The sequence below is a fragment of the Saimiri boliviensis genome, chromosome 1 (genome assembly GCF_048565385.1).
Source record: "Saimiri boliviensis isolate mSaiBol1 chromosome 1, mSaiBol1.pri, whole genome shotgun sequence".
NCBI lineage: Eukaryota > Metazoa > Chordata > Mammalia > Primates > Cebidae > Saimiri > Saimiri boliviensis.
This window is the reverse complement of record NC_133449.1, coordinates 167,393,434-167,405,464: the sequence shown is the minus strand read 5'-3', so window position 1 is coordinate 167,405,464 and position 12,031 is coordinate 167,393,434. Positions and strand designations below refer to the sequence as shown.

The window sequence follows — 12,031 nt, the reverse complement described above, 5'->3', positions numbered from 1 at the left end:
TTGAGTTTTTATTTATTTTCTAATTTTTAACTTTTAAGTTCAGGTTTGTTACGTAGGTAAACTTGTGTCATGGGGGTTTGTTGTATAGATTATTTCATCATCCACATGTTAGGCCCAAGTACCCATTAGTTATTTTTCCTGATCCCCTCCTGCTTCCCAGCCTCCACCCAATAGGCCTCAGAATGTGGTGTTCCCCTCTCCATGTCCATGTGTTCTCATAATTTAGATTCTACTTGTAAGTGAACGTGGTATTTGGTTTTCTGTTCCTGCATTAGTTTGCTAAGGATAATGGCCTCCAGCTCCATTCATGTTTCTCTAAAGGATAGATCTCATTCTTTTCCTATGGCTGCATAGTATTCCATGGTGTATATGAACCACATTTTCTTTATCCAGTCTATCTTTGATGAGCATTTAGGTTGATTCCATGTCTTTGCTATTTTGACAAATCTGACAAAAACAAACAATGAGGAAAGGATTCCCTGTTCAATAAATGTTGCTGGGATAACTGGCTGGCCATACACAGAAGATTGAAACTGGACACCTTCCTTACACCATATACAAAAATGAACTCAAGATGGATTAAAGACTTAAATATAAAACCTAAAACTAAAAACCCTGGAAGACAACTTAGGCAATACCATTCAGGACATAGGCACGGGCCAAGATTTCATGATGAAGATACCAAAAACAATTGCAACAAAAGCAAAAATTAACAAATGGGATCTAATTAAACTAAAGAGCTTCTGCATAGCAAAAGAAACTGTCAATAAACAAACACCCTACAGAATTTTACAAACTATGCATCCAACAAAGGTCTAATATCCAGCATCTATAAGAAACTTGAACAAAATAACAGGAAAAAAATAAAACCATTGAAAAGTGGGCAAACTGCTGAAGTTCAACCCTAATGAGATGAAAGTTGTATACCTGAGGTGCACAGATGGTAAAGTCGGTGCCACGTCTGTGCTGGCACTGGTATCAATGCTGGTATCTGACACTGGCCCCCAAGATTGGCCCCCTGGGTCTGTCTCCAAAAAAAGGTTGATGATGACATTGCCAAGGCAGCCGGTGACTGGAAGGCTCATAGATAGGAAGAAAATCTCCAAACATTCAAGTCAAAGAGGAAATCTCAGGGGAGATTAAAAAAAAAAAAGATATATTGAACTAAATAAAAATGAAAACACAGTTTATCAACGTTTACAGGATACAACCAACTAAAGCTGAAAGAGAAATTTGCTTTTATTAGAGAAGAAGTAAGGTCTTGTATTTACAATGGAAGGTCCTGCTAGGAAAAGATGATCAAAACAAGCTCAAAGCAAGCAGAGGGAAGGAAATAAAGTGCAGAAATCAAGCCGGACATTGTGGCACATACCTGTAATCCCAGCACTTTGGGAGATGAGGTGGGCAGATCGCAAGTTCGAGAGATCAGGACCATCCTGGCCAACATGGTGAAACCCCATCTCTACTAAAAATACAAAAATTAGCTGGGCATGGTGGCAGGCACCTGTAGTCCCAGCTACTTGGGAGGCTAAGGCAGGAGAATCGCTTGAACCCAGGAGGTGGAGGTTGCAGTGAGCCAAGATTGCACCACTACACTCTAGTCTGGTGACAGAACGAGATTTCATCTAAAAAAAAAAAAAAAAAAATCCATGAAATTGGAAACATAAAAACAGTAGAGAAAAATCAGTGAAACCAAAAAGGTGATTTTTTAGTCTCTATCAAGACTAAAAAAATAGTCGGGCACAGTGGCTCATGCCTATAATCCCAGCACTTTGGGAGACTGAGGCGTGAAGATCACCTGAGGTCGAGAGTTTGAGACCAACCTGACCAACATGGTGAAGCCTCTTCTCTACTAAAAAGACAAATATGAACATGGCATGGTGGTGCACTCCTATAGTGCCAGCTACTCGGGAGACTGAGGCGGAGAATCAGTTGCGCCCAGGTGGCAGAGGCCGCAGTGAGCTGATACTGTGCCACTGCACTCCAGCCTGCACAGCAGAGTGAGACTCCATCTCAAACAAAATAAAACAAAAGACTGACAAACATGTAAAGCACTAAGATAAAAATTACTTATATCAAAAATGAAACCAGGAATATCATTACAGATCCCACAAACATTAAAAAAAAAATACAGTAAGAGAATACTATGAACAACTCTATGCATGTAAATGTGACAACATGCATGAAATAGTATATTACCCAAATTTACCCAATATGAAATAATATGAGTAGTCCCATAACCATTAAAAAAAAACCTTGAATTTGTAGTGAAAAACCTATAAAGGAAGCCTCCAGGTTCAGATAGTTTCATTGGAGATACCGATCAAACATTTAAAAATAACTAGCATCATTTCTACACAATTTCTTCCAGAAAATGTAAGAAGGAGAAACACTTCCCACCTTGTTTTATGAGGCCAGTATCGTGCTGACACCTGAACCAGAGTGCAAAATAAACTACATACCAATATTCCTCATGAACATGGAAGCAAAAATCCTCACCAAAATTTAGCAAATCAAATCCAGCAATATGTAAACAGAATTATGCATTGTAACCACATGAGGTTTATTACTTGAATGCAAAGTTGGTTCAGTGTACAAAATATAATCAGTATAACCCACCGTATCAGTAGGCTAAAGAAGAAAAATCACATCATATGTCAATTAGTACACGAAGAGCATTTGACTGTGTTCAGTACCCATTCATGGTAATAACTCAGAAACCTAGGAATAAAAACCTTACCTGATAAAGAACATTTACAGTCTTCATGCAATATTATACTTAACAGTGAAAGACTGAATACTTTGCCATTGAGATCAGAAACAAGGCAAGGATGTTCACTGTCACCACTCATTCAGCACAGTCCTAGCCAATGCAGTTATGCAAGGAAAGGGAAAAATAAAACTATCTTATTTTCCAGATGACATGATTGTCCAGGTATAACTCCCAAAGAGCCTCCAAAAAAAAGAAAAAGCCTTCTAGAATTAATAAGTGAGTTTACCAATGTCACAAGATACACAGACAACACAAATCAACTGTATTTCTATATACTAACAGAATATTTGGAAATTGAAATTAAAAATGTGTACCATTTACAGTTGCTCCCCTAAAAATGAAGTATTTAGGAATAAATCTGATGAGACAAATACAAGATCTGTATGCTGAAGAGTATAAAAGCTGGGTGAAAGATGATAATGAAGTTAAAGAAGATTTAATTAAATGAGTGACATACTGTGTCCGTGGATTGAAACACTCAACATAATTAGAATGTTAATTCTCCCTAACTTTATCTGTAAGTTTAGTGCAATTTCTATCAAAATTCCAGCAAGATTTTTTTGTAGATTAGCTTAAAGTTTGTGTGGAAAATCAAAGGAACTAGAATAGCTAAAAGTTTAAAAAGAAGAAGAAGTGGAAGAAAACACACCACCTGATTTTAAGGCTTACTCTGTAGTTACAGTGATCAAGACAATGTGGTGTTGGTGGAGAGAGACAATCATAGATCAATGGAACAGCGTAGAGAACCCAGAAATAGACCCACGCTAATACACCTGACTGATAATTGACAGGTGCAAAAGTAATTCAATGGAAGACAAATAATCTTTTCAGCAAATAATGGGGATCCATAATAAAAAAAAATGAGCTGTCATCTAAACCTCATACCTTTAAAAAAAAAGTAATTGATTACTTGGTATAGTCTCTGGAGTTTTTGGCAAAAGAAATAAGAAAAAGAAAAAATAATTCAAAATAGATCATAGATTTAAATGTAAAATGTGAAACTAAAAAGAATGAAAAACTTTTAGGACCAGACATAGTAGAAAATCTTTGGGAAGTAGGACCAGATGAACAGCTCTTATGACATGACACCAAATGCAAGATTTATAAAAGGAAAAACTGATAAATTGAACTTCACCAAAATTAAAAAGTTTTGTGAAATGCCCTGTTAAGATGATCAGAAGATAAACTACTGGAAGGAAATATTTGCGTATCATATACCAGCAGTCCTCATTTTATGTTATGTGGAATTGTAAAAATGTGCACACTGAAACTATGCAAAACAATCTTAGCATAATCAAGGGAAAAACTATGATTGTTCCATGATCTTTAAAATGTTTTGCCAGACATTAAAACAACTAGATTGCTATTGGTTATAAACATATATATAAATGAAAAAGCAATACTAATATTTAGTACATTGTAATTTAAAACATTAGAAACATTTAGAATTATGCTGGGCACAATAGCTCACACCTGCAATCCTAGCACTTTGGGAGGATCACCTGATTCCAGGAGTCTGAGACCAGCCTGGGCAACATAGCCTAGAGATGGTCTATGTTTTCTACAAAAAATAAAGTTTTTTCTACCAAAAAAAAAAAAAAAAAATCTACCAAAAAATCTTGCTGCAATTTTGATAGAAATTGCACTAAACTAATAGATAAATTTAAGGAGAATTCCATTTAATTCTTTTTTTATTTTTTGAGACAGGGTCTCTGTTGCCCAGGTGGGAGTGCAGTGGCAGGATTACAGCTGAAGCAATCCTCCCACCTCAGCCTCCCAGGTAGCTGGGACTACAGGTGTGTTCCAGCATGCCACACCAAAAAGTCAAAAAGTACAATTTTTTTTGAGACAGAGTCTCGCTCTGTCACCCAGGCTGGAGTGCAGTAGTATGACCTTGGCTCACTGCAGCCTTTGCTTCCCAGGTTCAAGTGATTCTCCTGCCCCAGCCTCCCAGGTAGCTGTAATTACAGGCATGTGCCACCATGCCTGGCTCCTTTCTGTATTTTTGATAGAGAAGGGGTTTCTCTAGGCTGGTTTCCAATTCCTGGCCTCAAGTGATCCTCTCACCTTGACCTCCCAAACTGCTGAGATTACATGCATAAGCCACTGCACCTGTCCAAAACATACAAATAATTTTTGTGTTTTTTGTAGACACTGGATTTCACCATGTTGCCCAGTCTGGTCTTGAACTCCTGGGCTCAAACGATCCACCCACCTCAGCCTCCCAAAGAGCTGAGATTACAGATGTGAGCTACCACACCCAGTCAGTTTTTTAAGTTTTCTGTAAAAACTTACCCATTAGCTAGACATGATGACGTGTACCTGTAGTCCTAACTACTCAGGCTTAGGTGGGAGGATCACTTGAGTCCAGGAGAGCGAGACTGCAGTAAGCTGTGGTTGTACCACTGCACTTCAACCTGAGCAATAGCTCGAGGCCCTGAATGCAAAAATAAAAATAAAAATAAAAATAAAAAAATAATAATAATATAGAGCAAGCATCTTTTCTCTTGGCTGATTACTGTACTTCTAAGTATGAATGAGCCTCCAACATTTCACCCTTTGTACTTTTAATGTTGTGAGATTCTCAGGGAATTCCTGTAATGTGAAGTTTGTTGCCAGTGTCATTTCAGCCTTTTTATCACTTTCCTAATTTGTGTCTGTAAGTTTGCCTTTGCTAAGTTCCTCTGTTTGCACATCCAGAGCTTATCAAACAGTGGCAGTGTTAACATTTCCACCGTCAGCCATTTCTTCTATAACTCCATGTATATTCAATTCGAATTTCATTGGCAAAGTTACCACCTTTCATTTGTTTGCTGCTCTTTTATCTTTGCTGGCCAGTACTCTTTTTAAAAAATATAATTTAAAAAATGTAAATACAGATGGAATCTCACTATATTGGCTAGGCTGGTCTGGAACTGCTGAGCTCAAGTGGTTCACCTACCTTGGCCTCCCAAAGTGCTGGGATTTCAGGCATGAGCCACTGTGTATATATAACATTTTTTAAATGCCAGAAATATAAAGATGGAGAACAAATTAGTGACTACCAGGGCACAGGGATGTAAGAGAATAGAATGGGAGGATAAAGTGTAGCTATAAAGGAGTAGCACAGGCTGGGCACAGTGGCTCATGCCTGTAATCCCAGCACTTTGGGAGACCGAGGTAGGTGGATCACGAGGTCAGGAGATTGAGACCATCCTGGCTAACACGGTGAAACCCTGTCTCTACTAAAAATACAAAAAATGAGCCAGGTGTGGTGGCGAGTGCCTGTAATCCCAGCTACTTGGGAGGCTGAGGCGGGAGAATCACTTGAACCCAGGAGGTTGGGGTTGCAGTGAGCTGAGATCTCACCACTGCACTCCAGCCTGGGTAACAGAGCAAGACTCTGTCTCAAAAAAAAAAAAAAAAAAGAAAAAAGAAAAAAGAAAAAAAAGGAGTAGCACATAGTAGATTTTGTGATCGTGGTGGGACAGTTCTTTAGCATGATTGTTCGGGTAATTAGATAAGTTTATATCTCAGGTAAAATTACATAGAATGGTACACATACATGTAAATGAATGCATGTAAAAACTGGTGAAATCTGAACAACGTGTATAGTCAATGGTATTGTACCTATATCCTTTTCTTGATTTTTTATTTATTTTTTATAGAGATGGAATTTCTCCATGTTGGTCTGGCTGGTCTCAAATTCTCGACCTCAGGTGATCCTCCCACCTTGGCCTTCCAAAGTGCTGGGATTATGGGCGTGAGCCACTGTGCCCAGCCCTTTTCTTGATTTTGACATTGTAATATCTTTATGTAAAATGTTAACATTGGGGGAAGCTGGATGAAAGGTATATGACACTCTCTGTACTATTTGTGTTACTTCCTGGGAATTTATAATTATTTGAAAGTAAAAATTGTTTGTTTTTTGAGATGGAGTCTCGCTTTGTCACCCAGGCTGGAGTGCAGTGGTGTGATCTTGGCTTGACGTAACCTCCGCCTCCCAGGTTTAAGCAATTCTCCTGCCTTAGCCTCCTGAGTAGCTGGGATTATAGGTGTGTGCCACCACACCTGGCTAGTTTTTGTATTTTTAGTAGCGATGGGGTTTCACCATGTCACACAGGCCGGTCTCAAACTCCTGACCTCAGGTGATCTACCTGCCGCAGCCTCTGAAAGTGCTGGGATTACAGTGGTGAGCTGCTGCTTCTGGCCAAAACTTTTTTGTTTTTTCTTTTTTGGAAGGCCTTCTTGAGAGCCAGGCGCACAGCGTTTTTGTGAGACAAATGTCCCTAGTTTCTTAATGTGGTCACTTACCCGTCATCTCACAGCTCTCGAAAGTGACTCAGCCTTCCCAGACCTCTTTGCTTGGCTTTGGCAGCCATCCAGAGACCACTAGCTGGCTTCAGGGAGAGTATCTCATGTTGTTTTAGCCCAGAGAATCAGGATGTGGTACCCCATGGATGTGATTGTTCCTCTAGGAGCTTGGTTTTTTTTTAAGAGAGGCTGATTGATTTCTTTGGTTGGTGTTTCTATGGAGTGCTTTGTAACTGGGGAGAAAAAAACCATAGGTAGTAGATGAGCAATTTGGAGATGACAGCTGTTCATCTGGCTTTTTATAAATATCTGTGCCTTTTAATTTTTCTTGGAAGACAGATACATAAACTACTGTGACTTTTCAGACTCTCTTTATGGGCAGTATCCTCTCAAATTGGGAAGAAAACAGTGTCACATGTATAAAATATTTAATTAAAGTCTTTTATACACCTTTAATGTAATTTCGTTTTTAAAATCTTTATATGTGAGTGGAGTGGGGAGCGATTGAGAGAAAATCGTTCAACATTTAAGTATAGTACATATAGTAATTTAGCCATTTCAAACAGTTGAACAAATCGTATACCTGTGGTTAGAGTGACAGTAATGACAGTGATTTAATTTTCATCAGCAAATTGCTCCTGCTCTGACAGCTCTTACCCATAGTTTTCTCTGTCCAAGTTAACCTAAAATGTTGCTGGGTTGGGTACTGCAAGGCCAAGGTATTCTGATTGTGGAAGGTGGAGAAGCAGGGTGTGGGTTATCCTACCTTAGGTCTAGCTGTTTCATGTGATGTTTGGGGTTGAAGATGAGCTTGCATTGCTTCCCCTTACCTCAGTGATGGTGGCAAGAAGCCTTTCTGTTCTTCCTGAACATTGGAAATTGGAATTGAATAAGTGAACCTTGGAACATCTTGAGTGTGTTTTTAGAGCAGAGTCCTATATAGGTGGACTTTGAGGGTTCTCTTCTCTGAGCATCTTAGAAAGTGTTAGTATTTTTGATAGTGCAGATTAGAGAAGACTGAGGCTTACAGCAGCAGTTTTTTGAGGATGAGTATCCATGGTAGACCACAGACATATTGGGGAGATGTCTCCAACCAATGTAATCATCTCTTTGCTCCTCTCCCTAGGCAAGACAGGCCGAGGTAAAGCGGCTTTTCCGCCCCATTGAGGAACTGAAGAAGGACTTTGATGAGCTGAATGTTGTCATTGAGACTGATATGCAGATCATGGTACGGCTGATCAACAAGTTCAACAGTACCAGCTCCAGTTTGGAAGAAAAGATTGCGGCACTCTTTGATCTTGAGTATTATGTCCATCAGGTACTATATTTCTTTGTCCATAAGTCAGACTTTTAAACAACAGCTCCAAAAATAAATCCCCCTTCTCTAAGCCCTAAGAAAATAGCATCAGCATCTTTACTACTCTCCCAGAGCATAGACTATTTTTAATCCAGGCATATTGTCTTTTTTAGTAAGGTACAGTCTTAGAGGCCAGAGCCAACCTCTTTTTCTGTTTGAGATGGAGTCTCACTCTGTCTCCCAGCCTGGAGTGCAGTGGTGCAGTCTCAGCTCACTGCATCCTCTGCCTCCTAGGTTTAAGCTATTCTCCTGCCTCAGTCTCCTGAATAACTGGTATTAGAGATGCCCAGCTAATTTTTTGTGTTTTTAATCGAGACAGGGTTTCACTGTGTTGGCCAGGCTGGTCTTGAACTCCTAACCTCAAGTGATCCACCCACTTTGGCTTCCCAAAGTTCTGGGATTACAGGTGTCAGCCACCATACCTGGCTAACCAACCTTTTTTTCATGTGGAGTGTTACCTTCTTAGTACCTCTGAGGGTACCATAGAGATAAAATAGACATAGTCCTTTGTATGTAGCTTTGTATGTAGTCTGGAAGAGGAAGCAATTAAGTAAGTAACAGTAGAACAAATTAATGGTTAAATAATGAGATAATTTAAGACTGTAATAAGGGCTCCAGAGGGTGATGTAAGAGTATGTAACTGAGGAACTTAGAGCCTAGTCATGGACAATAAGGAGGCTTCTCAGAGGATATGACATTTAGGCCGAGTGTTACAGGGTAGTTGGGGTTGGCTGGGTGAAGAGGGGGGACTAGAGCAGGGACTGGCAAACTACTGCCCATAGGCCAAATATGGTCCAATGCCTCCTTTCATAAATTAAATTTTATTGTGACACAGCGACCCCTGTTTGTTGTTCATACATTGTTTATTGCTGTTTTTATGCTACAATGGCAGAGTTGAGTAGTTGTGACAGAGACCATATGGCTCAACAAAGTAAAAAATATTTGCTACCAGGCCCTTTAGAGAAAGTTTGCCAATCCTTAGATTAGAGCATTCCAGCTAGAAGAAACAACATGTGCAGAGATTCTAGGGCAGGGAAGAGCTTGGTGAGATTGAGGGCCTGGAACAGATTGGAGTGACTGGAGCCCAGTGGCCTGGAGGGGAGCACAGATGAAGTGGGAAGGTTTCGGGGGAAGTTGGAGAGGTGAGTTTGGGAATATCATGCTCTTTATGGTTTTAACCTTGATCCTAAGAACCATTGGAGAGTTTGAAGCAGGGAAGTAACTGATCAGCCTTATAATGACTAATATTTCTTGAGCGTTATTACATACGAGGCACTGTTTCAAGTGCTCTGTACATGTTAATTCATTGACTTCCATGGGTGCCCTGTGAGTAGGTACCACTAGTAATCCCATTTCATAACTGAAATGAGAAAAATGAGGTACAGAGAGGTTATGTAATTGCTCAAGATCATCCAGCCTAGTGAGTGGTAGAGCTGGAATTTGCAACAAGCTCTCTATATTTTTCCTACAGGCTCTCTATATTTTGTCTGACCCTAAACTCTGTGCTCTAAAACTTTTGGCACAAAAGTTTTGAGGAAAATGAGGCACAGAGAGGTTATGTAATTGCTCAAGATCATCCAGCCTAGTGAATGGTAGAGCTGGAATTTGCAACAAGGTCTGTCCGACCCTTAACTCTGTGCTCTAAAACTTTTGGCCATTCTGTTTCTCAAAGGAAACCGATACCTTTTGAATTAAGCTCAAAAGGTGGAACTAATGAGGAGCCAATAAAAGCCACTGATTTATTCAATAAATAAATTTATCAAGTGTCTACTAATTCCCAGGTACTGTTCCAGGCACTTGAGATATGTCTCTGAACAAAATTAGGGCTTACCTTCAGCAGAAGCAGATAGACAAATATAAGAAAGGAATATGTTATAAATAATATATTTAAAGATGATAAATATTGTAGAAAAATAAAAAGTAGAGTGAGCTAGGAACTGGCAGCATTGAGAAGGGGCATCTCAGCCTGGAGGAACAGCAAGTGCAAAAGCCCAGTGGTGGGAGCCTGCCTAGTGTGTTTGAATCAGTGCAACTGAAGTTGAGAGAGGGCAGAGGAAAAGCAGATGGAGCTCAGAGAGATAATGGGAGGAAAAATAAAGAGAGCCTGTAGGCCATGGAAAAGAGTGAACTTGGATACTATTGGAGGATATTGAGCAGAAGAATGACGTGATCTGACTTACTTTTAAAAGGATTCCTCCAGCTGCTGTGTTGAGAATTAGACTGCAGATAGGGGGCTTGGTAGAAGCAGAGACCAGATAGGAGACTATTACAGTAATCCAGACTAGGGACAACAGTGGCCCAGGAGGCTGTGGAATCATAATCAAAGGCTTGTTTGAGATCCTTGTCAAGACATAGATCCTCAATGTCCTCCCATGCACGACAGTGCCCTTGTTCTCTATAAACTGAGCTAAAAGACATACTTTCTTCCTTTAGGATTTTGCCAGCATCTGTGGTGAAAGGGAATGAGTGTGCACTGTATCCGTAGGAATTATGGGGCAGCCTCTTCATCTTCTTTTTCTGCTCATAACTGTTTCTCAGGCCTCAAATAGCAGGACTCTGATCCTCTTAGAGAAAAAAACGAACCTGGGTTCTCTTTTCTGCTTTCCAGCCTTACTCTCCAGGGTAAAAACCAAAAACTCCAACAGCTTTTCCACTAGAGATATTTAAAGGATTAAGGATACAAGGAGTTTTTGGCCAACTCAGTCCTTTGATTTGACAGGCTTCATTTTTACATATTTGGATGAATCTTTAGGTATCGGGTCTCTGTGGGCTCTTGCTCATGAAACACCAAAATGACCAGAGAGTTTATCATACCTAGAAGGTCATGGGTCCACAGGAGGCTTGGGCTAGCAGTGCCCCAGCAAAGTTTTTGTTTTTCCTTGTAGGTCCTTTGTCACTTGGCGGTGTCTCCCCTAAGGTGACATCCCCCTTCTGCTTTTACAGGTCCCCTTACCAGACTCATCCTGAGGTCATCCCCAAACCAGTCCCTGGCAGAAGCCACATTTTTCTGTTGGTAGAGGAACGTTCTGGATTGTTGGTATTTCGACTGGAAGGTCTGGTGCACCAGGCTGCCCTGCAGCAGTGTGAAGCTGTGATTTCACTGGGGGATTAAGTAGGACACGGCTCAGCCTGAGTTCCGGTTGTGATGGTAGCTTGGGGTGATGTAGTACCAGCTTTAAGGAAGATGGCACTTTCTTAGCCAGGAACTTCCCCAGTCCATGTTCATTCCAGACTCACTGAATGGCATTTTGAGGAGCCGTGGTTGCCAAGAACCCAAACCAGGTCTGCCCAGGCTTCCTCACAGCCATATTTGAATTATTAAACAGGATATGTGAAAAGCAAAACCTTGTGTGCGGAAAGCAGATGGTGAGAGGAGTGGTCTCCGTCCGCCCTATCTACCTGGGACAGTACATTTGCCTCCCCCTACATGTCTCAGTTATGTGCCACCATTTCTCCCCTTTGCTGTTTCCTGTTCTCTCCTTGTCTTGTCACTGCCCTGCTTCTTTGCTCTCCTCCTGGATGTTGGCATAGTTCCCTCCTGCACTCCCTCCTCCTCTTCCTCTCTGCCTGTCCTACCCCACCCTGAAGGCAGCCCAAGAACGGTTTTG

At 40.5% G+C, this 12,031-nt stretch overlaps 1 protein-coding gene across 2 annotated transcripts in view; it reads left to right on the top strand.

Annotated features, from left to right (window-relative positions):
* Window positions 1-12,031, top strand: part of SIL1 (SIL1 nucleotide exchange factor) — a 235,363-nt gene that overhangs the window by 151,243 nt on the left and 72,089 nt on the right. For both annotated transcript variants that reach the window (XM_074380000.1, XM_003933928.4), the window contains exon 6: window positions 8,193-8,384. In XM_074380000.1, coding sequence (XP_074236101.1) covers window positions 8,193-8,384 — 192 coding nt within the window. The remainder of the gene's footprint in view (window positions 1-8,192; window positions 8,385-12,031) is intronic.